General features: G+C 35.2%; 3 protein-coding genes across 12 annotated transcripts; 1 reads left to right on the top strand and 2 right to left on the bottom strand.

Moving 5' to 3' along the window:
• The first annotated feature begins 4,597 nt into the window (after window positions 1-4,597).
• LOC106345522 (putative cysteine-rich repeat secretory protein 17) lies at window positions 4,598-8,244 on the top strand. 10 transcript variants are annotated; one of them, XM_048737314.1, is made up of 6 exons: window positions 4,598-5,051; window positions 5,160-7,228; window positions 7,300-7,477; window positions 7,542-7,649; window positions 7,849-7,914; window positions 8,024-8,244. In XM_048737314.1, the coding sequence occupies exons 1-2, from the start codon at window positions 4,710-4,712 to the stop codon at window positions 5,619-5,621; spliced, it is 804 nt and encodes a 267-aa protein (XP_048593271.1). In that variant the 5' UTR covers window positions 4,598-4,709; the 3' UTR covers window positions 5,622-7,228; window positions 7,300-7,477; window positions 7,542-7,649; window positions 7,849-7,914; window positions 8,024-8,244. The 10 variants fall into 10 exon arrangements, with proteins under 10 accessions (XP_048593271.1, XP_048593269.1, XP_048593281.1 ...); XM_048737312.1 differs by having other exon boundaries at window positions 7,846-7,914; XM_048737324.1 differs by lacking the exon at window positions 7,300-7,477.
• Window positions 8,245-10,770: 2,526 nt separating this feature from the next.
• On the bottom strand, window positions 10,771-11,626 carry LOC125576709 (vegetative cell wall protein gp1-like). Its single transcript, XM_048737327.1, has one exon. The coding sequence runs from the start codon at window positions 11,425-11,427 to the stop codon at window positions 10,900-10,902; it is 528 nt and encodes a 175-aa protein (XP_048593284.1). The 5' UTR covers window positions 11,428-11,626; the 3' UTR covers window positions 10,771-10,899.
• Window positions 11,627-19,948: 8,322 nt separating this feature from the next.
• On the bottom strand, window positions 19,949-21,832 carry LOC106365720. Its single transcript, XM_022693865.2, has 5 exons — window positions 21,468-21,832; window positions 21,156-21,307; window positions 20,755-21,040; window positions 20,515-20,681; window positions 19,949-20,346 (listed from the first exon to the last, which is right to left on the bottom strand). The coding sequence occupies exons 1-5, from the start codon at window positions 21,650-21,652 to the stop codon at window positions 20,174-20,176; spliced, it is 963 nt and encodes a 320-aa protein (XP_022549586.2). The 5' UTR covers window positions 21,653-21,832; the 3' UTR covers window positions 19,949-20,173.
• Window positions 21,833-27,907: the final 6,075 nt, after the last annotated feature.

Genomic DNA, 27,907 nt, shown 5'->3' with positions numbered 1-27,907 from the left:
GGCCCAAGCCCAACAGCCACTATACCTCAACCTATCCCAATACCTACTGGCCCAACAAATCAAACCAACCCAAACCCACCAACCCAAACAAACCAACAAGTCGAATCACCCACACCTTCCTCACCGACTCCATCACCGATACCGACAACAGAACCTGCAACTACACAACCACCAATTCCTCAAAATCCACCACGAATGAAAACCCGTTTACAAAACAATATTACCAAGCCAAATAAAAAGTACTCTCTCAACATCCAAACCCGACAAACCAACCCAATCCCAACTACCATTAACCAGGCGCTGCGAGATCCGAACTGGAGAAATTCGTGTACTGAGGAGTTCAATGCTCAAATCAAAAATCGTACATGGGATTTGGTGCCACCATCACCACATCAAAATATAGTCGGTTGTAGATGGATTTTTACAACTAAAATGCTTTCTGATGGTACTGTTGACAGGAACAAATCGCGACTAGTGGCTCGTGGTTATAGCAAACAATATGGTGTCGACTTTGGAGATATGTTTAGTCCCGTCATCAAAGCTACGACTGTGCGTACTGTTCTTGGAGTTGCAGAGAGAAAATCATGGCCGTTGCGACAATTGGATGTAAATCATGCGTTCCTTCAAGCTAGATTGACTGATGAGGTGTATATGGCTCAGCCCCCAGGATTTGTTGACAAAGATCGTCCGGACTATGTTTCTCGCCTCAACAAAGCTATCTACGGTTTAAAACAATCACCGCGCGCCTGGTACCATGAGCTCAAGACATATCTCCTCTCCGCTGGTTTCCGAAACTCAATAGCTGATACCTCTCTGTTTGTTCTTCGGAAGAATGGTGACATTGTCTATCTTCTGGTCTACGTAGACGATATTATCGTTACTGGCAGTAACAATAGCCTCATCAACGCCATCATCGCCTCACTTGCCACGCGATTCTCCATCAAGGACCTGGGTGACCTACACTATTTTCTCGGCATTGAAGTGACGAGAACATCTCATGGTCTTCACTTGATGCAGAGGAAATATATCAGCGACTTGCTCAACAAGGTAAACATGCAGAACACTAAGGCTGTTTCTACTCCGCTCAACCCTGCAGAGAAACTATCACTGAATCTCGGCAAGCCACTGTCTGATCCCTCACAGTATCGAACCATTGTTGGAAGTCTTCAGTATCTAGCATTCACTAGACCTGACATAGCGTATGCTGTCAACAAGCTCTCTCAATACATGCATTCTCCTACAGACGCACACTGGACTGCAACAAAACGTGTCTTACGGTATCTAGCTGGTACAATTTCACATGGCATTCTCTTGCGCAGGAACAATCCTCTCTCACTTCACGCATACTCGGATGCTGACTGGGCCGGAGACAGAGATGATTTCGTCTCAACAAATGCCTATGTAGTTTATCTTGGTGGTCATCCCATCTCTTGGTCGTCAAAGAAACAAAAAGGGGTCTCAAGATCATCAACGGAAGCCGAATACCGGTCAGTGGCAAACACAGCAGCGGAGCTTCGCTGGATTTGTTCTTTACTCACAGAACTCGGCATCACATTACCATCAGTTCCGGTTATCTATTGTGACAATATTGGGGCTACCTATCTTTGCGCCAATCCAGTCTTCCATTCTAGGATGAAGCATATAGCTTTGGATTATCACTTCATTCGGGAACATATACAATCAGGTCAGTTGCATGTTACACACGTTTCTACAAGGGACCAACTTGCTGATGCACTTACAAAGCCTATCACACGGACACCATTTCAGCAGAACTGTCACAAGATTGGAGTGGACAAAGCCCCTCCATCTTGAGGGGGCATATAGAATATATATGGAAACATATACTTAAGGGTTATAATGTAATTAGTATTTTTCAATACCCTAGTACTACTCGATTGTATATATTGATGTACATTGTTTACCTAATGAATTAAGTTTCACAACTTATACTTACACTGTGCCAAGGAAAACCAAAACATAACTCCTTCACTCGCAAGAAACAAAAAAGTCAATTTAAGAAAACGTAGATTACTATTTATCTAAATCTTTATGCATTATATTGAAGCGGCTAGGTCAAATGCTACATCTTTTCAAAGACACAATTAAATTATTAAACCTGAATCAATAAAGTTACAAATTTGATATATACAAACCTTAGCATCTTGAATGTTGATGGAGTCTGAGATCTCTCTTTGAATCTGTACAGCACCAGCATTCCTCACGATCTGAAGTTCATATCATGGATCATCTTCTCAGACCACCCTCTTATATTAGCACCACTTACGATAATGATCGACTTCTGCCCGCTCAGTTGCAACATCTCCTCCGTCACAAACTTCACGTACCCTTCAAATCCATCCCCAAACACACCTTCTATCAGCTTCCCGTGTGCTTACGAACCCGCCTTAGACGACACCATTCTACTGGAAAACATTCCAAATGTTATTTGGATTTGTGAAGATGATGTTTGAGGTTTGTAGACTAACCTTTTATAGCAAAGATGCACCGCCTTGAAGAGGGGGAAAATGCATTGTATGTGTATCATGGTCGTAGGGCGAAGGAGTTAAGAAAGTAGTTAATGAGAGACACCAAGACTTCTCGATCTAGAAAACTATCATCACGATTCGTCTAGAATAGCTCTCTCCAAACTCCACTGTTGAAGATGAATGAGAAGTCGATGAGAAACATAAATATTATTTCTCTTAAAACATAATTTAAACAATACAAAAAATTCAAAAAATAAAAATATTTTAATATATCTATATATTTTCTCAAATGATTACATAATTCCTATATGTCGCTCTCACGTAGACTCTCACGATGATTGATTACACTGATACCCTTAATGAATTAATTTACATTTAAAATACTATTATTTATTATTTTATTTAGTTTCTTTTTAAAAATATTCTGAAAAATATACACATATAATAAAAAGGAAATTTTTTATAAAGTTAAAAAAAAAAGAATTGAAAAACGAAAATATATGTATATATAATATGATTTCATAAAAAAAAGGAAAAGTTCACAAAATAATAATATTACATTTAAAAATATTTTTAAATAACATAAAATATAATTTTGAAGTAATAAAATACTTTCTTTATATCTATATTTTCTTAGATGAAAATTATAAATTTTTATATAATGTGATTTCATTAAAAACAATCTACACAAATAATCTTGATATTAGAAACATATTATTTCTTTCAAAACATAATTTGAACAATACAAAAAAAATTCCAAGTAACAAAAATATTTTTTACATATCTATATATTTTCTTAAATGATTACATAAAATAATTAAGTAACATAAACTAATATATGTTTAATTGTCTAAAAATATTTTATAATTAGTAATATTGAAATGTTTTATTTATTTTTTATATATTTAATTGACTATAATATCTTTCAACTACAGCAAAAAATATCGATAAATTATTTTTTACTTATATAATATTATTTTTAAATACAATCATAATTTTTTTACCGCTTATTTTTAAGAGATATTAACAAAAAAGTAAAAATAAATTTACTTTAGAAATATATTTACCGACTGCAAATCATGATTCCACTTAATTTTATTTTTAGTTTGTGAATAAATATTTATCAATTACACGAATAAAATATTAATCAACTGTTACAATTTAGTTATTTTGAAAAATTTATATATATGCGTGAGACTTCAGAATATATCGTTTCGTTATATTAATTTATATAATTTGGAATTAGACACTTTAGTTTATTTTTTATTTCATTGTAAGCACAATATATCATAAGTTATACATAATCTTCATAACATATATTTACATATGTAAGACAATAACCACTTAAATGCAAATAAGAAATTAATCAAAATTTTAATATATAGAATAAAAAATATTACAGTTGAATTCATATATGCAATCTAATTTACCCAAATGATAAATAAATCGACTAAAAACAATAAAACCGATTAGATATAACATATATAAAATCATATGTATAATTAAAGTAATATAATATTATTAATATAAATGATGCATATAAATTATAATTAATTTAAAATTAAACGTAAGTAGTAATCAATTATTATAATATATTTACTTTAGAAATATTTATATCCGTGCATGAGCACGGAAAATCACCTAGTATATATATATATATATGTACATACAAATGTCCCGTTGTGATCATACGAAAAAAACGTCACATTGATAATAGGCAATGTTACTCAACAATATTAATTTCATTGACGAAGGTTTTGGTTGACTCTCTATAACGAGATTGTTTTTCTTATATAAATAATTTTTATTTTATCAGATGCACATGTGACGTTCATAGTAGACAATATTTATTGTATATATGTTGCTAATTGTAGATGAGACTGAAAGTTGGTATCTTATCATAGTCGATTAAAGTGAAAAAAACAAAAAACTCTCGTAATTATAGAAATAAATAACAATTCATTCATTCGAGTGGCATCATACAAATCGTGTGATTGTAAGAGGTAGAACTCAGTCACACTTTTTTCGCCGCAAATACTAAGTCTTAGTTAGCTCCCCACTCCTCTCTTTTATTAATCAGCTAACCAAAAACTTTTTATATATATAAGAAGTCACCTTTCATTCAGTATCCATATCCCTCCCTTCTACCCAAACACCACAGTCTTAACGCTTATTTTACAGAGAAACAAGTATCAAAGAAGAGCAAAAAAAGTATCCACAACAATGTATATTTCACCGTCTGTATCAATACGCCTCCTTTTGGTCCCTATCTTGGCCGTGGTGGCCATACAACTTCTATTTGTACGCGCTGTTTCGTCAGTGAATATGACAAATCCGTACCTACACCATAAATGCTTTGTCACTCTAGGGAAATACAAACCGGGAAGTCAGTATGAGAAAAACCTAAAACGTATCATCAGTGAATTCCCTAAAGGAAGTTTTAAGAGAGGTTTCATCTCTATGACCCTTGGTGAAAGTCCTGATTTCATAGTCATGCTCTTTCAATGCCGCGGAGACACCCACGGGCCCAAATGCCGTTCTTGCTATGCTACCGCCAAACCCGAGGTAAACTCACTTTACCAATTTGTAGATGTATCAGTTTTGGTTACATCCCGTGCGTGCAATTTTTTTTTTTTGATTGTGGCATCAAATATTTTAAAATGTATATGACAGTTTTTTAAGAGATGTCCAAGACACAAAGGTGGAATAATATGGTACGACCAATGTTCTTTATATTTTTCTACGATCGATTCTTTAGGCATGATCGACTACGACAACAATTTCTGTATGTCCAATGCAACGAAAATAACCGACGATCTATATAACAAAGTCAAACCGCGGCATTTCATCGACGATATGATACAAAATGCCACTCGTGATGCTAACCGAGAAGCGCCGTACTACACGACGGAGGAGAAGAGGGTGGGGAAGGAAACAATATATGGAATGGCTGAGTGCTCCTTTGACATGTCGCAAAAAAACTGTAGGAAGTGTTTAGAACGAAATAATTTCTATTTTGCGAGATGTTTTTGGGATAAACTAGGAGCCAGAGTTTTAGGTAAAAGCTGTAGTTTTAGGTATGAGTTTTATCCTTTCATTTTACCTAAGGCCGGTCCTAAATATTTGAAGCCTTAAAAAGCAGTTTATAGAAAAAGTATTCGGATCTTTTCTTTATGCAAATTTTAAATTTTATTTTATATTGATATCTTTTTATTTAGACAAAAATGTAAGATGAAGTTTGAATTAATCTATACTCCTCGTTATAGACTATATTCTATGAAGTTATTTTAAATTTTCTTGCAATTTTTTTTACTGTTCTAAAATTATTTTAAGATTTTAATTCTATCAATAAAAATATTTCTTTTGATAAATCCTACCAACTATCCGGTCGGCTATGCTAAAAACGCATCTATTGATACATAGTAGACTAGCCTAAAAATGTTCATACCTTCTGACCTGAATTTAAACAATTTTCAATTAATATCAGGAAGTGTACCAATCGTCTCTTTCAGCCCATCATGTTAACCACTTTGGCAAAATTTCAAATTCATACTCGCCAAACAACAATAATTTAACTAGTGGTGGTAGTTTAGTGGCGCTTGAGAGAAATAAACCCAATACGGTGAACCCTGGTTCGAACCTCGCTGGCCACACGAATATGAGTTATTGCTTTCGGTTTATTTGAATGCCTAGAAAATAATCTGTCCATGGGCTGTACCTCCACCCAAAACTTAGATATGTATCTTTAATAGATCCGAATTTAACCCTTTTAGTTTACAAAAGAAAAAAAACAGCAATAATTCAGTTTTAAAAAAAATCGAGCTCATGGCTAACGTGAATACATGAGATTACTATAAGACTATTATTGCTTGGTTATTTTAAAATCTATACTATATTAAAAGGGATATATGAGCTCCATTGAGCCTGTCCACATCGGCATAAAAAATCAACCAATAGGAGATCAGATATTCGCCACGTCAGACGCTCCGCGCGTGTCATTTGGGCCTCGCATTCTACAGGCCCGATAGTGTTCGGAATCGAAAAGTCTGTGTCTCTCTGAAGTCCCCTTTCTCCTTTGCACGAAGAACCAACCCTAATTTATCAAAATGGATCTTCGATCCCCTTTCTCTTCCTCTTCTCTGTTTACTACGTTACACGAATCTTTATGGCTCGGAGGAGGAGCGGAGGGAGGCGGTTTCTAGTGTTTCTTGATGCACGATGGGCACGAGCAGCGACCCGATCCAAGACGGTTCCGATGAGCAGCAGAAACGATCAGAGATCTACACATACGAAGCGCCATGGCAGTCTACGCAATGAACTGGAGCGTCCGCTGCGACAAAAAGTACCATCTCGCCATCACCAGCCTCCTCGAGCAGTACCCGAACCGAGTCGAAATCGTCCAGCTCGACGAGTCTAATGGCGAGATCCGCTCCGATCCCAACCTCGCCTTCGAGCACCCTTACCCTCACACAAAGACCATCTTCATCCCGGATAAGGAATGCCAGCGCCCCGATCTCCTCGCCACCTCCAGCGACTTCCTCCACCTATGGCGAATCGCCGACGATCACTCCCGCATCGAGCTCAAGTCGTGCCTCAACAGCACTTTCTCGGTTTGGAATGTACAAGGTTGAGCTTTTGTGCAAGACAGTTTCGGACACCAGGATGAGATCCTAGCCATTGATGCGCTGAGGAAGGAGCGTGCACTTACTCTTGGAAGAGATAGAACCATGCTATTACACAAGGTAATAGACTGTTTTTATCATATGGTTTCTGTTGTTCTGTATATGTAAGTTTTTGTTATATGATGTTTTAGATGTCTGAGACCAGTCGTACGATTTACCGTGCACCTGCATCGTCTCTTGAGAGATGCTGTTTCATCAGTGAGACTGAGTACCTGTCTGGTTCGGACAGGAATGCACTGTTGAAAAAGAAACCAGTGTTTCTCCTTAAGAATGCACATTCCGTTTTAGTTGGTGTAATCACCACTAATGGTAATTGAATCTTAACATCATTTAGTTGCAGAGATCATGATGCTTTCTTCTTTTCCTAAACCAGAAAATGGTGATCATGATTGTGTGGAGTATAGCAACTCTTCCACAACGAGTTCTTGGGTGAGTTCAGCTGCTGTGTGAAGAGGTAGTGACTTTGCCGCATCTGGAGCTGGTAATGGTTTTGTGCATTTGATGGTTGTTGAAGCAAGTGCCCTTTGGATCTTTATTCAAGCTTCCACTGATAAAGTTTATTTCCTTAATGTTTTCTAATATTATGTTGATGCATCTGTTGTTTCTGAGAGTGGTTAAGAGAAAAGCATTTCACTTCACCAAGTAGTAATCTCACAGTGCTTCTTTTATCATGTTAGAAGACTGGATTTGTGAACTCTATGGCATTTGCAAAATCTGGTAAATTTTTGATTGCTGGTGTTGGACAGGTATGCCATCATTCTCTCTTATCTTCCTTTTTTCTTTGTTCTCTGCTGTGTTTTTTTTAATGCTAATTTCAGAATTGTTATGGGTTTTGTGATATCAATATGTTGCAAGAGACGAGATTTGGAAGATGGGGATGCATAAAATCTGCACAGAATGGTGTGGCAATACATCCCTTAAGGCTGTCATAAGGATTTAATGAAGAGTTGGTACTTGTATTTTTCTGAATCTCAAGTTATGTAATGGCTTCTACTACAAGAAGTTTTGCTCCCTTTTTGTTTGTTTTATTGTACCCTATTTTTTTATAATACAAGAGTGAGAAGAACTTTAACTTTTTTTGAGGTCCTGATGAATCAAAGATGTGAAGAACTACATATAATTTATATAAAGGATAACTATTAGTAACTATTATCACATTTACTTAAGATGTTTGCTCATCTGAACTTTAACTGTTCTTGATTTAAAGCTAAGAGACTCCTGAAACAACTGTTGCCATGACTAAGAAATGTACTCACCTATAAAATGAAGCCATTAACTTCAGTGGATAAGTTTGGGTATAATGAACACACCAAAAAAGAATGTGATTTCACAAAGAAGTCGTCACCACACTTTGAATAAATGGAAACCGTAAAGTTGCCGACCTCACATTAACAACATATACATACTTTTAAATTTTAATATTGAATCAGTAGCGTAACAAACAATAGCAAAGACTTTAAGTTTTCAGGAATTACGTAACGGTTGCTACCTTATGTCTTCGCCTCTTAACTTTTCTCTTGACTCTTAAGGAACTCTCAGCCACACTTGAGAACATACTCATCTGCACACACCCTAACAAGGTGAAGCAGAGCTTGCTATTAGACGTACCTACACTCAAATGCCACGGTGAAGAAGGCTCCTCGGGCCAACACGCTTGAAAGCATCAAACTCAAGTAAAAAAAATCACTATATAAAACTAAAATAGATCATCAACAATCACCAGAAAAAAAATGTAACACACATAACAATAAAACAGACATGGCAGTACTATAGAATAAAATACACTAAGTCATCGTACCAACTTTGCATAAAGAAAAACACATGAAGGCCAAATCAATAAGAAAAATAATTAACAACAGTATAAAAATATTAGTTATTCTTACTTTAGATTTTCTTCAATGTCAAATTGAAATACAAATCAAATACAAAAAAATAGAAATCACTACATTTTACATAATTTTTAAATTTTGTGTTCTTCTAACAAAATAAAACAATGTTAGTGGTCTTTTTTTTGTTACTTATGTTAATGATCTTTTCAACTTAAATAAAAAAATTAATAAAATATACAATTTGATCTTAGAATAAAAACCTATTATTATTATTTTTCAATATAAATTAAATTTCCAAATGTTTTATAAAATTATATTATATTTTAATATAAAATAGTTTCAGTGTATATCCACCTGCCCGTAGGGTTTCTGATCATAAGATAGTGAATATTTTCTACCAAAATTTTGCAGATAGAAATTATAAAACTACAGATTAAAATATTACAGTAATTATTATGTAAGTTATTTATACCAAAAATAAAATGAGGGTTCTGTTAAGAAAACTAGAAATTTATATTTTTTAATTTTCTTTTGTTAATTATTAGTATTACTTATGAAACTCTTACTTGCATTAACTACAATGATTTTTCAATCGTTATTTTTTTTCTATTTAATTTAGATTTCTATTTCTTCTGTTTTTAATTATAAGTTTAACAATTCAATATACTATATATATAAACAATATGAGCAGAAATTTTGTTTAAAAGACTAGCCGCGCGTAGCGCGGCCAAAAAATCTAGTTGTTATAAGAAACAATGAACGAAGACTTAAACTAAAAGAATAAACAATATAAAAATAATGCACCAATTTGTTCTGATTATGCTACTCTTCTTTTGTTCAATATCCCATACACTTTCAGAAAATTACGAAAACAAAAATTCACACCGTCGATTTTCGTAAAATAAGGAAAGATAGACAATTCTAAATTTCTTAAACATTTTGGATATCTGCTAAATCACACGCCAAGTAATTAGAACACAAAAAATAGACTAAATATAAAATCGACAAAACGTAAAAAGAGCAAAGAAGATCTTATTCGAATCTGCGTATAAGCGTTTTACAATAGATAAGAGCCTTGGCTACAAGAACTGTCAGCGAGTTCCCTAGTTCTAACAACCTAAGACTTTGTAACCTAGTTAAGTCGCAGCTCGATAACAAAAACGAAAATTGCTCTAAGTGCTAAATTTACTATAGATGTCCAAGTTTTTTTTCGCATCTCGCCTTTTTATCCTTTATATACTCTTCTTAAGTTGGTTTGGGATCCTAAAACTCTAAAATCATATATATTGTATATGGACTATGGAGACAAAAGAAAACATAAAGTAGGAGCAAAGAATACAATAGGATACGGAAGCAGTTAGAATTTTGTAAAGATGAAGTGGTCAAAATTAGTCAGACAAATTACATGGGATTCTTAATCTATCGACCCACCTCTTGTCTTCTGTTTTCACAGTTACACACCTTTAAATGATTTCAATGAAAATAAAGTAATGTCAACAAATAACTATATCAATCACCAGCAAAAACAAAGGAGATTTGAGACAATGATACTCAAGGGCTTTAGTTAACTCTTTTTTGTTGAACACTTATAAGATAACCAACACAAACAAATATTCCTGCTTAACCTAGAACAAAATTAAATTTTTTTCTTGTCATATATCCTATGATAAAGATGTTTTGACAACTCACTCTACTTGAGATCACTGGAATTAGTATGGAAATGAAGTGTTTAAACATTCAATCTGATCTCTCTTCCTATATGATTTATGTAAATGAGATTAAAGTTTCGCCTTGATTTAAAGATTAGAACATTTGATCTAATTAGGAAAAAAAACAAACGAATCAAGTTCAAGAACTGGAAAGTGATAGAAAGATGTCGAATTTACAAATGTCTGGTCTACTTTAGTCGTTGACCAGCTTCGCATACACTGGAGCGGGTGTATTGACTACGGAGCTCGGCGGATTTAACGGCGGTGATGCCGATTCTTCGGCTGGAGGTGGCGGCGGCATTGATGACTGCGATGCAGGTGGAGGAGGTGCGGCGGTTGTATCTGAATCCGGCGGAGGAGGTGAAAATTGCGGCGGAGGATTCAGATTAGACGGAGGCGGAGGCGAATTCGGGTTCACGATCGGCGCCGGCGGAGTAGGGGTGGTTGGAAGAGATGGGTTTGGTGATGATGAGCCGGGTGGGGCGGGCGGGGAAGATCCGAGCACGGGCGGGTTCGGGTTCGGGGTGGGATTAGGAAACGGAGTTATGAAAGGGGAGGCAGAGGAAGATGAAGATGAATCGGTGGGAGACGAGCAATAGTCGCCGGAGCAGTGGTGTGAGTGACGACGGAAGACACCCAAGCCTACGACGAGACCAATGACGACAACAACGGTGACGATGAAAATAAAAATCTTGGTGGCTTTTCCGACATAGCAGAGCATTGTCTGAGAGTGATTCAGAAGACTACTGATGAGATTGGATTCGGATCTTCTTTATTTTCCACAGCTACTTTTATTTTGGTTCTTCTTTTTTCTTTTTAGTTGAAGAGAGTTTTTTTTAACTCGAGTTGAAACGAGAGAGATAATGAAAACATACGATGGTGGGAATAAACGCTAGCTAGGATGGCCACGTGAAAGCCAACATTGGCACGTCAATTATTATATTGTTTGCCCTTTTCTTTGTTTTCTTGCCTATATAACCAATATTGAAACTGTAAAGTTTAATCGAATAAAGGAACCTGTAAGTTTCATTAGTCAACTTTTTTTTTATCTATGCACAACAGCTTAAATAAAAAGTAGCATTAATATGGGGTAGAGTATAGCATGTGCAAGAGTTATGAGACGGAATTGTTGTTTCTCTAGTATATGTATATCAGCTCCCAGTAACTTAGGACATTTCCATCCCTATTTCATTTTTTCCTCTAAAATGGAGTAAAAGTGAATATAGAGTAAGGAATGCTCCAACCCAACTCCATATATCACTCTATAATGAAATTTACTCCATAAATAGAGTAATCTATTTTTTATTTGTTCATCACTCCATTATGGAGTGGAAAATGGAATATGGTTGGAGCAATTTTACTTCATTTTCACTTTTACTCTATTTTGGAGAAAAAAATGGAGTTATAAATTGGAAATGCTCTTAGTCACCATCTAGCATTCTTGTGATTTGACCTTAACTATTATAATTTTAGAAAATTGCATTGTATAGCGACATAGCGTACGCGAAAATTATAATTCATTATATAACTAATTACCTTAACTTATCGATATACCATGTGATTTTTATATAATATTGTCATTTTGTTCTTCTATCCTACCTGTAAAACTTGCAAACAAAAATAGTTTTCATTAATAATTATTAACAACACAAGTAATTTGTGGCATTCCAACATTTACACATCTGTTGCAAATTATTTTTTATTTGGTAAATCCATAATAGTTTTGTGACGGAAAAGACTGTTTGCAAAGGCTTTGGCGGTGATAAACGGGAAGCATCGGAGATTCGAAAAACTACATATGCGACGAGCCATTCTAGGCGCGACACCAATATGACTGAACTCTTGCCGATTCGAATTCACATGTACGTTTTGCGGAAGATACTTTAACTACTGTAAATCACGGTTACAATATTGTTTCATTCTATTTGACGATTTTATTATGTTCCATTCCATTTAACAACACTATTTTAGCATGTTCCATTCCATTGGACGATTACTAAAGAGTGTTCTATTTTGTTTAAAAATATAGTTTGTAATTTTCTTATAAAAATGTATAGATATAGTTGGTAATTGTGGTTTCAAGGCTCCGAATGGTAATAGCGGTTTGAGCGGTGCGGGACAAGCGGATTAGATACTGCGGTGTAGTTTAACTGCGGTTTGTATAAGAAAAATACATGCTACGGAACAACTGCGGTTCGTCTAAAAAAAGAAGTATGAATGGTGACATGTACCATAAATAGTGTAACTGCAGGATACATATGATATATTTATATCTTACAAACAAAAAAATCAGTGATACCCAGGTTCTAAAACGCGGGCGCCTGGCCGATTAATTGCCCGACTAGGCGCTCGGCGCGGGTCTTCCGCCGCGATTTGGGCCAAATCGGCTCAATAACTTGGCTTGCCCTAAAACTGTACTTAAGTGACGAAAATCGGGCCACAAGCAGGCCCATTTCGACTTGGAATTGCTGAGCGACCTTGACATGTATATATAGGAGACCTCCACAGCTCTCCTTCTCTTGGTTTGTCGATGTGGGACAAATTTAAGTAGTTTTTAATTTTTTTTTTCTTAAATCACACTAATAAAAAGAAATGAAAAGACCCCTCCGCTAAGGATTCGAACCTGTTACCTCTTGAAACATCAAACAAATCCCGAAACATTGGACTATGATGTATTTATGTTTGGATTTAGTAGTTTTCACATATGTTAGTACATATACGTATATTTATAATCAAAAAGTACAGATAATTACTCCCCGAGTACTCTCCGATTAATCTCCGATTAGTTAACAACTCGCTAGGCGTACACCAACCGCCCGACTCACGCCTAGCGCAATCTCAAACATGGAGTGATACTAATATAATTTAAAAACTTATAAATTTGTTTTTAAAAATTATTTATATATCACAAATATGAAATTTAATATGCTATTGCTGAGATTTATAGGCAATTATTTTATGTTTAAAATTTTTATTTGTGCTAGTTCTCTTTAAACAAAATTAAATTAAAATTTCAAAAAGTATTATATTAATTTATAAAAAAATTATAAAATTTAGATACTAGTGATACTAGTATAATTTAAACAACCCTCTTATTTAATTTATAAAAATCTTTTATATATCTGAAAAAAAATTACAAATCATACCCACATATTTCTTCATCTAATATATTGTATTTCAAATTTTAAAACTATAGCTAGTCAGTGGCACATTTATCTGAAACCAAATCAAAACCGAACTGAAAAACGAGATTTAGTCCACTAGTATAATTGACAAGATCCAAACCCGAACCAAACTTTACTTTGTGGTTTGGTTCGGCTCAGTTTTTCGGTTTCAGATAAATGTGCCAGACCTACTTAGTGCCATCAAATCTAAAAATTGTGGTGATTATCGTTTAAGCAATTTTTTATTTTGCATTCCCTAGTATAAAATGATACGTATAAATGTTGTACATGTTTAAAGTTTGTGTTTATTTTATTTTGATTCATAAATTTTATTAAAAATTAGTATTATATGATAATAAATTTTATGAGTTTATAATTTTTAGTATGAAAAGTTAATTACATGATATTATGGAAATGAAATTTACAAGTTTTTATATGATTTGAGTGTATAAAGTTATATTGTTGATAAATAACATTATGTTATTAATAGATGATTTGCTTATTTATATTTAATAAATATAACTAACCGCACTCAAACCACAGCTCCTAGGAGCCATACTTTCTTCAAGTGCGTTCCATTCTTTCTTTGTATTTGAAACCACAGATGTTTTAGTTTTGACTTTTGTAATATTTAATTCATAAGTAAATACCGACAGTTTTTATGCGTGAGTGGCGACTCTCTCCCGTCCCGCACTACGTCCCGCCCTCTCCCGCCCCAAACATTCGTAGCCATATAGTATAAGTAGAGATTTTTGTTATTGTTAACTGCGGGGCGGGACGGGACGATGGTCATCATTCGAAACCTAATTTTGGAAAATTGCATTGTATAGCGTACACAAAAATTATAATTCATTATATAACTAATTACCTTAACTTATCGATATACCATGTGATTTTTATATAATATTGTCATTTTGTTCTTCTATCCTACCTATAAAACTTGCAAACAAAAACGGTTCCATTAATAATTATTAACAACACAAGTAACTTGTGGCCTTCCAACATTTACACACCTGTTGCAAAAAAAAAATTTATTTGGTAAATCCATAATAGCTTTGTGATGGAAAAGACTGTTTGCAAAGGCTTCGGCGGTGATGGACGGGAAGCATCGGAAATTCGAAAATCTACGTATGCGACGAGCTATTCTAGGCGTGACACCAATATGACTGAACTCTTGCCGATTCGAATTCACATGTACGTTTTGCGGAAGATACTTTTAACTACTGTAAGTCACGGTTGCAATATTGTTCCATTCCGTTTGACGATTTTATTATGTTCCATTCCATTTAATAATACTATTTTTGCATGTTCTATTCCACTTGATGATTACTAAAGAGTGTTCTATTTTGTTTAAAAATATAGTTTGTAATTTTCTTAAGTTGATATTTGGGTTTAGGGTTTAGTGATTAGAGTTTAGATTTTAGTATTTAGAAGGTGAAGGGGTATGGTCGGGATCAGCATTAACTCATTCCATGGAATCTTAGACATTTCATAATTTCATCAATATATATTATGATATTTATTTTGTTTCATTCTATTTCGGTTTAGGGTTTATATGTGGGTTCATGGTTTATATTAGGGTTTAGAGTTTATATTTGGGTTTATGACTTATATTTGAGTTAAGGATTTATTGATTAAGGTTTTAGGTTTAGTACTTTGGGGTTGGGGGTGGGGTTGGGATAAAATTTATATATAGGGATTAAATTCATATACTAATTGAGTGATATGCCATGTTCGAAATTGTGCTAGGCGCTATACGTACGCTTGACCCGGACCTAGCGAGTTAAGAGAAAATCGGGATAAAATCAAAGAGTACTCGGGGAGTAATTTTAAAATAAAAATAATAAAAATTCACATTTTTCATTTATAGTATATGTTACATTGTTTTGAAAAATCAATAGCAGACGTGTTATTGTGGTCCAGCGGTTACATTAGGCTTATTTAGTTCTCTTAACCTGGGTTCGATGGCCACTAATGTTATTTTTTCATCTTTTTTTTTTACATTTCTTTAATGAAGGGTATATTTGTAATATATAATTCATCTTCTTCCTCCCGACCTGTGCGTCTTTTAGCCCTAGTTTATGGCCGTTTTTTTTGTTTTTTTTAACAGAAATCATATTTTCCTGGGACGATTTGCTTCGATTCTTGATTATTAACAAAGAAATATGAAAGATTTATGTTGGAAGGACTGATTTTGAACCAAAAAATGCCAAAATATGTACAATTTTTTTTCTAATCTGAGTTTTGCCCGAATAACACAAAATCGCATCGGAGCATCACTGATTTGCGTTTAACTGGCGAGTTATCGGCCAACTCGCCCGCGTTTTCGAACATGGGTGATATGTAATACATTCTTTATGAAAAAAGTTTCTATTTATATGAAGTAAAGAAGTGTTTCACATAGCTAATTTACGTGAGGTGAAAATAATGGTGCTTCACTCTTATCCATAACACCAAGTGACGACGTCATGCACTCTCTTTTTCTTTCACTAGAAATTTGCTAGTGAAAAGGGTATAACCGGGTAAACTATGAGACAAAAGCTACTAACTTAATAATGCTAAAGTCAGTACTATTTTTTAATTTTCATTCAGAATTTGGCTATTGAGCAAATACTCCCTACAATTTTTGTCTTGCACTTGAGATAGAATAGGGGTCTTTATAACTATGCATATACATCATATGGACAATCTATACTATACTAAAAGGGGGATATAAGCCATGGAGAGAGTGTCCACGTAGGATAGAAAAATCAACCAATCAGAAAGCCCGAAATTGTCATGTCATCTCATTTATTTTTCGTAAAAAATGAAAAAACAATGCGAAAGTGAGGTTCGAACCCGGGTTAGTATGATATATATATATATATAGGACAGTTACCACTAAGCCATTGAAACTTTCTTGGACACATATACAAGAACCACTAAGTATGTAATCACAAACTCTTATGTACATTTAGAATAATATGAATTCAACTTTCAAGACTCCGATACTTTGTTTTGTAAAAAAAAAATAAGTAAGTGACTAAGCTAATATATTCTTTGAAAGTGTGAGAACGTTGACAAATATGAAAAAACATAGATTTTTGTTTTCGTGACAAAGTTAAGAATTTTGTAAAAGTAAGTTTAACATATAAATTGCCAAGGGGGGTATAAGCCATGGAGAGAGTGTCCACGTAGGATAGAAAAATCAACCAATCAGAAAGCCCAAAATTGCCATGTCATCTCATTTATTTTTCGTAAAAAATGAAAAACAATGCGAAAGTGAGGATCGAACCCGGGTTAGTATGACATATATATAGGACAGTTACCACTAAGTCATTGAAACTTTCTTGGACACATATACAAGAACCACTAAGTATGTAATCACAAACTCTTATGTACATTAAGAATAATATGAATTCAACTTTCAAGACTCCGATACTTTGTTTTGTAAAAAAAAATAAGTAAGTGACTAAGCTAATATATTCTTCGAAAGTGTGAGAACGTTGACAAATATGAAAAAGCATAGATTTTTGTTTTCGTGACAAAGTTAAGAATTTTGTAAAAAGAAGTTTAACATATAAATTTTCGTGACAAATATGAAAAAGCATAAATTTTTGTACAATTTTGACAAAACAACTCAAAACATACTTCTCTAATGTCTTAATAAAATATTATTTAAGGGTGCAATAATTAAATATATTAATTCAATAAATTTTATAATTTATAGGCAAAACAATAACACAACAAATTTTGAAACATTTGTTTAACCTATCGTTTTTTTTAATGAGAATCCAACTAAACAAGATAAAAAAACAATTAGATTTACAAATATTTAATTACCATTTTATTCAATTTTGATTAATTTCAAATTGTCATAATGTATCTTTTTAAGTTACAAATATGAAAAAGCATAGATTTTTGTACAATTTTGACAAAACAACTCAAAACATATTTCTCTAATGTCTTAATAAAATATTATTTAAGGATGCAATAATTAAATATATTAATTCAATAAATTTTATAATTTATAGACAAAACAATACCACAACAAATTTTGAAACATTTGTTTAACCAATCGATTTTTTTCATGAGAATCCAACTAAACAATTAGATTTACAAATATTTAATTACCATTTTATTCAATTTTGATTCATTTCAAATTGTAATAATGTATCTTTTTGAAGTTACAAAAAAATAATGTTCTTTCTTTATTACACTAGCATTATATATAGATTCTATATACACAAAATAAATATAATATAACAACATAAGCTTGCTTTCCCTGATTCATATGAAAACTTTTTAAGTTATCCACCAAAGCAAATTAATTAAATCAATGAAATTGTTAGAATACAGCAAATTAATTTATAATTTTATTTTAAATTAAATTATTTAAAAAGTGTATTTTCGTTAAAACAAAATAATAAATAAGTAAAACTGATTTGATGGTAATTTTTATGACATATATATATATCAATTTTGTGAAAGAAATAGAAGTTTAATATGGAAAAAAATCTTAAATACAAAAAATTCTAAAAATTAACAAAAAAACTAATAAATTAAACTATGATATCACTTGAAAGCTTCTTAGACCATATTAATAAAATAATTAAGCGATAATTAGACAAGTATGATATTTTTTCCACCAAAAAGTTTATTATTAATTAATATTAGTTATTTCAAGATGTTTAAGAAATGGTAGACAAAAAAATAGGATGGACATTAATGATATATGAACTATGAATAGTACTTTGTGAAGCTGACTTAGATAACATATCTGCACATCTATTTTTAGTCCTTTTTGATGCATAAATTCAATTTTTTCAGAGCAGTTATTCCACAAAGAGATCGTATGAGATATTGTTTTGATATTCAGACTTGTTTCTTGATTGTTAAAAAGATTGATAAGTGTAAAAATGTTTCCTTCGAATATGATATGTCTATAACCGAGTCCCCAACATGAGACAAGTTTGTTAAAAAGTAAATAATTTCATTTTTCTTATATTATATAATGAATATATACTATTTACTGATAATAAAAATATAGTTATTCATCTATCACAAATATCTATGCAAATATGTGAATCAACTACAACAATCAAACAACATAATGATTTTCACAAAAAAAATAAAAAAAAAATATTTATGTTATGTAGTCTTATTTATATTCTTTAAATAATATAATATAATATTATATATTATTTTTTAGAATAGAAAAATACATATAATATCTTATCCGCACGTAGCGCGGTTAAAAAATCTAGTATACATAACAACAGTAAAGTAAACGATTTTACAGATGCCATGAATAAAAGTTCATATAAGATTACTTGTATGATTGCATACATCATAATTTATAGCAACCACACTCCAAAATACCAGGTTTAAAAGCATTAGTTACTTAGTTAGACGTTTGGTCTATTATTAAAGTATTTTCCCCCTATAATAATTGTTAATTTATATATGTATGATAATTTTAGTTCACTGGAATTTATTAAAATAAAAATATCTACAATTTAAAATGATTTGGAAGGATTTGAACTTCAATGAGTTTCTGGATTATTTTTCTAGTTATGGAAATCGCTATAATTTTATCAATATAATTTAGAATTTTTTTTGAGATTTCATATTTTATCAAAACACGTTAAAATCACAAAATGTATTAAAATTATTGTTTAAGTATTTTCAATAGCAGTAAATTTAAACTATACTTTTAAATTCAAACATTTAAGTTTTTTTAAATTATGTTTGACCAATAAAGAAATTATTATTTTAATACAAAAAAAACTTCAAAATTCAGATTGCGCACACCCCGTATCATCCCATCCCACTATCTTACACGAAAAGGCCAGTCCTCACTTGAAGTGAAGTTCCCCCCCAAGAAGAGAACCGAAATTGATATTGCGGTAGGAGTGTTCAATTTGGATTTCACTTTAATGTCAGATTGTTTTGTTGTGCCCAAGCTTTTAGGTTTATATAAGGGTAAAACAGAATCATCACTAATCTAACTACTATTAGGACAAAGCTTTGTCGGGAAGGTATACATGACGGAGATGTTTATTTTTTCGTCCCTTTCTAGCAAATATTTCTTACAAAGAGCTATGTCTAATTCTAATCATTCGATCAATAGCTTTGAAAATTCTGCAATATATGTATACTGAATCTCAATCCCAACTGAATCAAAAAAGAAATTTCGAAAATAATGCGATGAAAAAAAGAAAGTCCATTGCATAACGAAATTAAACCCAACGTAAATGCGCCTTTTTTGTTCGTTTTTGCAAATTAATGAGACAGAGAGAGTAACGGGGGAAGCGAGAGAGCTTAGATAATGGCAGAGTAATTGATGGGAGAGTAATTGGTCGCAGAGATAACTTCAAATTCAATCGCTACGCTCAAAGTGTCTTCTTCGTCCAAGTAAACCTCCTGGAGCTTATCCATTGACACCACTTTGTCGTGACCGCAACCTGAGTTTGATTGATCGTGCCAGCAGTTAACTGCAACAAAAATAAAAGAATAAGTACGCATATTATTTAAATCAAAGGAGCAAAATTAATATCTAAGTCTATAGATAGTTTTATCTCATCAATTGGTATTGACTTAAGAAAGCTATACATATATATATATATATATATATATAATAACAAGACAATAGGTTTACGTACATTTCTCTGTGATGTGATTAGATCCATATGGGTCTAGAACTCGGAAATGACCACGCGTGTAAATCCTCTCATCCGGTAACAATCTTTCATTGTCGGCTAGATGCAGAAAAATGGAGATCCATTTGTCGTCTAATGTAGAGAAGCACTTGCGAATAAACCTTAGTACCCTAGAGAAGAATATTAAGCACGTGTTATATCACACATGTGCACACACACATAGGTGGATATTTATAAACTCACCATGTATTTCCTCCCACTGAAAATGTATTAGACATGAAATAGAGATGTTCATTCAGCATCGTGAAATTCTTGACACTAAAGAAGAATTTGGGATAACAAAAATTCTCATTAAAAGAGACGATTTCCCAGTTGGTAACGGTTGAATCAATCGTCACATCAACTCCAAATTCGCATTGATCTTCCTCAAATATATATCCATTTTTAGGATCATTGAATAACTCAAGTGGAAGCATTTGAGAAGATCCCCACACCTTCTTCAGTGCATTAAAACGCTTCACTTGTGTATCTGTACGAGTGTGTGTTTGTGCGTGGCATTATATATCAATGGGAAGTTGGCATAGTACATATGAAATATATGTAGTCAAAACTAGATAGAGCAGTAGGCAAATGAACTTACATACCATGAATACATAAATATTTGTTTACTTTCTTGTTATAGACAAAGAAGGTGAGATATGCAAACACCTCGCTTGTGCTGTCTATTTCAACGTACATCGAAATATATCCACTTCCATTGTCCTTTTCATTCCCTTTTGGATATATAATTAATCTCCTGGTATTTCAGAAACAAGATTATACAAGAGGTACGTTTCAGAAACAAGATTATAATAATAATAATAATAAAATAATCAAAGGACTTCTATCATCAAAATAAACATATGTACGCTTCGCGATTTAGATAAAAAACCAATACTGGAATAGTAAATAAGTACCAATTGTAGCCATTTACTAAGAAACCACGAGTGTGGTATTTTTCACCGATGAGTTGTGCGAGATTCTGGATTTTGAGGGAATAAGAACCAGGAGGACGTTCTGTCCAGAAGGTTTGCGAAGTTGTTGACTCTGATGCGAAGAAACACAACGAAGATGTTTCTTCATCCGAAACTGTAACGACCATCCTTAATGATCAAGTCAACCAGAAACAGACGAAAGATTAATCGTTAAATACTCTATACAGAGATAAGGTGAAAAGACTACGAGTGTTCAGCCAAATATAAGGAAAAAAATAAGATCGAGGCAGACTGTGATTTAGGGCTACAGTCGATAAACCTGAAGCCGAGACAGAGCCAGGAATCAAAACGCAGAATCGAGACAAGCAAACCCTAACTTTAGTAATATATATTCAGAGTGCAACTCGACCTCTGCTTGACGACTTGAGCCCAGTAATAATCAATTCACTCATGGATCAATTTGTTTGGGCTAAAACCCACAAAGAAATTTGGGTCAAGGGTGGCCTGGATTGTTCGGTTGTCATTATGTCAATATTTTATTAGAGAATCTTTGGATAAATAAACTTGATCAATAAGGAAAGATTTGAGAGATATGTATACACTTCAACTGGTAAATTAGCTTTTGAGTTAAACAAAACGAAGAAGATGCTAGATGTCTTAGCTATATAAAAATTTAAATTTATTTGTGTGACTTAAAATACAAAACTTTTATAAGTCGAAAGATAGCTAAAAATCTTTTTAAAGAAATGTATTTTGGATTCATTGTACTCGTATGAAATTGAATATTAATTTTCTCCAAAGGGTAGAGCTTGTGATCATGAGGGACAGAGGGAGTGTATTTGGTGGTAGAAACAACCTCAAATTCGACCTCCAGTTTCAAAGATCCAGCTTTGTTCAAGTAAGCCTCCCGATGTTCAGCGCTATAGACACAAATTGCTCCCAACCCTGATGCTTCCGTCTTCTTGTAACAACGGTTAACTACAAGAACAGTAACTTACTAGCACATTAGTTTAAGACTTAAACGAGTTATACAATCAATTACATATATAGTAAGTCGAGAATCATAACTGAAAAGTTTTCAGTGAAAACCTCTTCAGCATCAAAGAATTTTAATTCCCCAAATGAATTTAAGAATAGTTAAATAATTAGTGATTTAGCACATACGTTTTTCCTTGTGAAGTTGATGCCTCCGCACGTAAATCTTATCAACCGCATCTAGTCAGCCTTATTCATAGGCTTGGGTTGGCATGATTTTGTTTCTTTAGCTGAACTTGAGAAGGCTTACTTGGCTCTTTGAAAGTGGAGATGTAATTATCACCAAGAACTCTTCATGAAGATCTACAACAAACCATTTAGCTCTCGTTATCATTTAATTCTAGTTTTTATCTTAATTATTTAGCTTTGGTTTTATTTTCAAACAAAAGAAAAGCCATAAGATGACAAAAAGGCATAAAAACGAAGTCTTTTGTCGAGCTTGGTTCAGGTTTCGGTTTAGTTTGGTTATTGATTTTTTAATTATTTTGGTTCAGAATCAGAACCGGTTGAATCCACAACAGCTGGACAAATTAAAAAAAAAAACAATTTAATCTCCCTTCCTTCATATACTCACTTCACTTCCTTCACATTCGACTCTTGGTTACTCACCAAAACTCTCTCTAAAAACTGTATCTCAACCTTCAAATCTCTAAGACGATGGCGGTTCCTATTGATCTCCTCAACAACCCCGAACCATCATCCGATGAAGTCAAGGCTCTGTTTCTCAAGGAGCTGGAGATTTGCAGAAAGAAGTATGAACTCATATCTTTTGTCATCTACACCATGCTATCCAGAAAATGATTTGAGGGGAATTATGTGATTCCATTTCGGTTTGTTTCTAAAAATCCGTTTGAACATTTTTTTTATGTTATTATTGTTGGTTTGCTTGTCGTCGAATGTTTTTTTTTTTTTTAATTGTAAATATCATATAAATGAGCAAAAGATTTTACAAGAAAGATCTTAGTTCAGAAACCATCTTGGCAAAAAAAATAAAACAAGATGGAACTAACAGAATTTTATAACCAAAGGAGCCTAACTCAGCCACATTTGCATGAGCTCTTTGAATGGCTTCCTCTTTCGCCTAGCTGAGATGATATTTCGCACCTCTCTTTCAATACCATGGAAAACAACATCAGTCGATAAAGACACTTGATTGTGTATAAGATTGTTCCTCTGTTTCCATAAATGAAAAATGACGGTTTGAGCAGCTATTTTCCTCAGGAGAGTGAGCCTCTTTGATGGAGATGATCGTATCCACGAGAGGAGCCCCGACCAGGAGGTAATCCTTGATGGCGGTGGATGGCATCTTCTCATCACCCCTGACCAAACTTCATAGCTATATTCGCAGGAAAGCATTAGGTGATCTCTGGTTTCATCATAGAGAGAGCAGAGAGGGCAAGTAGGTGCTATTGGCAGACCCCACGCCGCGAGCCTCGATCTTGTGGGCAGCCTGTCATAGTTTGCAACCCACATAGTGAATGCGTGCTTAGGGATTCCTCCTTTGAACCAGACGATGTCTACCCAGTCCTTAGTTTGCTCCTTCGGCCTCAACATCTCCCAAGTCGAAGATGACCTGAAACAACGAGATGGACAATCAGCCGCAATCCATTCATAATCATCAATTTTATCAGGAGCTAAAGGCAAGGTAATAGTTGTAAGGTAAGCATGAAGATCAACTTCCCTTTGTGCTCTAGGATGCGGAAGTTTCCAAGCATCATCTGTAATTGCATCAGCAATCACGGCCTCCTTTCTAATCCTCAACGCTCTCGGACCCGCTGGGCCAATGTACTCAATTAGCTGGCCAAACGGCGTCCAGACATCGAACCAAAAACTTGCTGCTTTTCCATTGCCAGTTTTGATTTGCAGAACTGAAGCGCCAGGGGACGGAGGTCTAGTAGCTTTTTCCAGGCCCAAGAATCCGTTTGTGAAGCTTGGACTGTCCAGAAAGACTTATTATTCAAGTGGATACTCCAGTGCCAGTCCACCCAAAGAGAAGGGGATTTTGACAAAAGCAGCTAAATGAATTTTAGACAGAGAACTTGATTCCAAACCGAGAAGCTTCTAAGGCCAAGCCCTCCTTCCTTCTTGGGAAGACATACTGTCTGCCAAGCTATCTTTGCTACACTTCTCTTTTCCAGGTTTCCAGACCAAAGGAACTTGGAGCATAGGATCTCTATGCTTTTAATACAGCCCTTGGGGAGGATAAAAGCAGAAAGCCAGAAGGAGACTAAACCAAAGATCACAGTTCTGAGCAGTTGTAACCTACCAGCGAAGGAGAGAATCTTTGACGTCCATAATTGAAGTTTCGAAGTGATCTTCAGCATCAAGGGTGCATATTCAGAGATCTTTAGTTTCCTGCTCATGAGTGGAAGGCCAAGATATCTTATAGGGAACTGACCAGAAGTGAAGCCGTAGCTAGCAATAGCTACTGATTCAGGTTGGTCAACTCCAGAGGTGAAGAGCTCGGTCTTACTTGTGTTCATATGAACTCCAGACCAGGAAGCAAAATCATCGAGACATTCAGATATTCCGTGAAGGCTGTTACCCGTGCCATCGAAGAACACCATGACGTCGTCAGCAAACATGAGATGAGAGATCTTCAATTGCTCCGTTCTTGGGTGATAACCAATAAGCCCAGAGTCATAGCGAGAGAGAAGCAGTCTAGATAGACATTCCATAGAAAGAACAAAAAAGTATGGCGAGAGTGGATCACCCTGTCTGATTCCTTTTGTACTCCTGAAGAACCCACCCGTAACTCCATTAACACACACGGAGAAGGAAGCTGTACAGAGGCATTCAGATATGAGCCTAATATAGCTTTCAGGAATGGCGATGGCTCTGAGGGCAGCAAGGATGAAATCCCAGCGGACACAATCAAAGGCCTTCCTCAGGTCTACCTTCAACATGCCTCTAGGTGATAGCGCGTGAGTGTTGTATCCATTGACGAGATCCGTTGCAAGCAAAACATTCTCTGCTAAGAGTCTCCCCGGGAGGAATGCGGATTGAGCTTTGGATATCATAAGCGGTAGAATTTCCTTGAGTCTTGAGGCCATGAGCCGCGAGATGACTTTGTAAACCGTATTTAGACAGGAGATTGGCCTAAAGTCCGTTGTCAGTGATGCATTGAGCTTCTTAGGAATGAGAACAAGGTTGGCACAGTTCCACTGCTTTAGGGTTTTTCCTGAACGAAAGAATTCCAGAACCGCTTCGGTAACTTCCGGACCTACTACCATCCAAGAGGCCGTAAAGAATTCCGCTGAGTAACCATCTGGCCCACCAGACTTATTCTTTGGAAGAGAGAAGAACGCATTCCTAACATCCTCAGCAGAGAACTCTTTTTCGAAGCTAGCTGCTTGTCCTGGTGAGCATTTGAAGTCAAACAGCATGTCCATGTCACTCTGGATGAATAACGGATCCGAAACCGGGCTACCAAGAAGCTCCCCAAAATAATCTACGCACAATTCTTGAATACCCGCTTGGGATGTGATTTGCTCTCCTGTGGGAGCAGTGAGGAAATGAATATGATTCAAGGCCTGCCGGGAGGCAGCATAGCGATGAAACAGACTGGAATTCCCGTCCCCAAGAGATAGCCAGTTGATGCTTGTTCTTTGGTAGAAAAAAGCCGTTTCAGCTGATGACAGCTCCTCCCACTCATGTTGAGCCTGGAGCTCGGTAGCGGCGTTTGAAGGGGAGGGGAGGGAGAGCATCGCAGATTGCGCCTGGAGAAGCTTCTCATGCGCCAGTGCCGTTTTAATCTCAATGCCGGAGTAGCTTTGACGACTAAACTCTCTAATTACATTCTTCAACAACTTCAACTTCTTAGAAACCCTGAACATTGCTGATCCAGTTATGTTATAAGAGAACCAGCTGATGCAAATGGTTGCATGAAACTCCGGGTTCTGAATTAGGAAGTTATAGAAGCGAAACGGCTTCTTTGTTCTCATTCTGTTAGGCTCGAGCGTGATGGATAGGACAGCATGATCAGAGAAACCAGGACTACCCACAAACGCGACCGAGGAAGGGAAGACCGAATACCATTTATCGTTCACCAAGCTTCTATCTAGCTTCTTAGCTAAGGGATTGGACTTCCTCTTGTTCCACCATGTGAAAGTTGTACCCCTGAAATTGAGATCATCCAAGTTTGCATCAGATAGACATAGATTAAAATCTCTAATTCGTTTATCCATATTTAAAGTTGGAGTCAAAGAGTGTTCAGAGGGCTCCCTTATTTGGTTGAAATCTCCCAAGATCAGCCAAGGTTTAGTACTCATATCCAGATCATCCGCAAGGGCAGTGATTTCGGACCAGAGAAGCGCCCTCTCCGCAGGGTCGTTTGAGGCGTAAACCACAGAGATGAACACCTTTGTTTGGGGAGAGAAGGGCCAGGTGACCTCAGCAGTGATCATCTGAAGTGACTTAGAGATAATAGTAACCAGCAGAGAGGGGTGCCAGACAAGCCAGATTTTACCAAGAGGAGAGAATCCGTAGTTGTCCTCAACAGACCACCCCGGAAAAATTTGCGACACAAACTTATTTATCTTGAGTTGCTTCACATGAGTCTCAAGGATGCCGCCAAATAGAGGATTAAATTTCCTAACCCATTTACGTAATCCGCTGCGGTGAATAAATTTCTTTAGCCCGCGTACATTCCAACAAAAAAGATCCGTCGACATAATATTAATTGAGTTTGGGGCCCCTGCCCCGGTCACCCTTTTGGCCTGAGTACTTCAGTCCTGAAAATTTCTTCTTATTTCTAACAACCTGAAACCCCAAATCCAAGTCATGTTTACTGAGCTCCCCGTCTTCTAGTTCCGAGTCAGAAGATTCGATATCCGAGGAGTCCGGTTGTATATCAGATTGAGAAGATTGAGAAGCACCAGAACGGCTCCTCTGCCTCACTGATCTAAGGTAGTAGGGTGTGTTACTTGATTCACCCAGCACTATCTCCGTAGAAGTTCCCAGATTTGATTCATTTGGAAGCACCTCCTGCACCCTCAAGACCTGCATCTTGCTCTTCTCTTTCAGAACTGACTGACCTGCCACACCCTGCACATCCGGTTCTGCTTGTACAGTTGACTCCTTTTGCACCGGCTGCCGTTCCGTACCCGATAGCCCAGGGAGAGAAGCATTAACACCGTCAAGGGAAGGAGACTTTGCATTAGCACCGGAGCTGTGGATCTCTCTCCACACCTGTTTTTCTCTGGATTTACCCCTGCGCGTTTTCCTTCGCGTAGAGTCTGTTCTTTCCTTTTTGGGGCAGTTTGTCGAAGAGTGCTTCTCAGAGTTACAATGATCACAAACTTTAATCACAGTAGGACAGCGCTTTGATACGTGGCCAACTTCCTTGCAGATGCCACACACAGGCGGCATCCACGGACTTGAGACCA

This window comes from Brassica napus, chromosome A1 (assembly GCF_020379485.1).
Source record: "Brassica napus cultivar Da-Ae chromosome A1, Da-Ae, whole genome shotgun sequence".
Taxonomy (NCBI): Eukaryota; Viridiplantae; Streptophyta; class Magnoliopsida; order Brassicales; family Brassicaceae; genus Brassica; species Brassica napus.
Note: the sequence above shows the minus strand (reverse complement) of the source record. Positions and strands in the feature narration are given on the sequence as shown.

What these genes read in the sequence shown, in the direction of transcription:
- LOC106345522 (XM_048737321.1), top strand. Translation starts at nt 4,710, where the DNA reads ATGTATATTTCACCGTCTGTATCAATACGCCTCCTTTTGGTCCCTATC. An exon ending in ATGCTACCGCCAAACCCGAG is followed by an intron (nt 5,052 to 5,159) that starts GTAAACTCACTT and finishes TGTATATGACAG; the next exon opens with TTTTTTAAGAGATGTCCAAG.
- LOC125576709 (XM_048737327.1), bottom strand. Translation starts at nt 11,427, where the DNA reads ATGCTCTGCTATGTCGGAAAAGCCACCAAGATTTTTATTTTCATCGTC.
- LOC106365720 (XM_022693865.2), bottom strand. Translation starts at nt 21,652, where the DNA reads ATGGTCGTTACAGTTTCGGATGAAGAAACATCTTCGTTGTGTTTCTTC. An exon ending in TTAGTAAATGGCTACAATTG is followed by an intron (nt 21,308 to 21,467) that starts GTACTTATTTAC and finishes CTGAAATACCAG; the next exon opens with GAGATTAATTATATATCCAA. An exon ending in CAAATATTTATGTATTCATG is followed by an intron (nt 21,041 to 21,155) that starts GTATGTAAGTTC and finishes ACACTCGTACAG; the next exon opens with ATACACAAGTGAAGCGTTTT.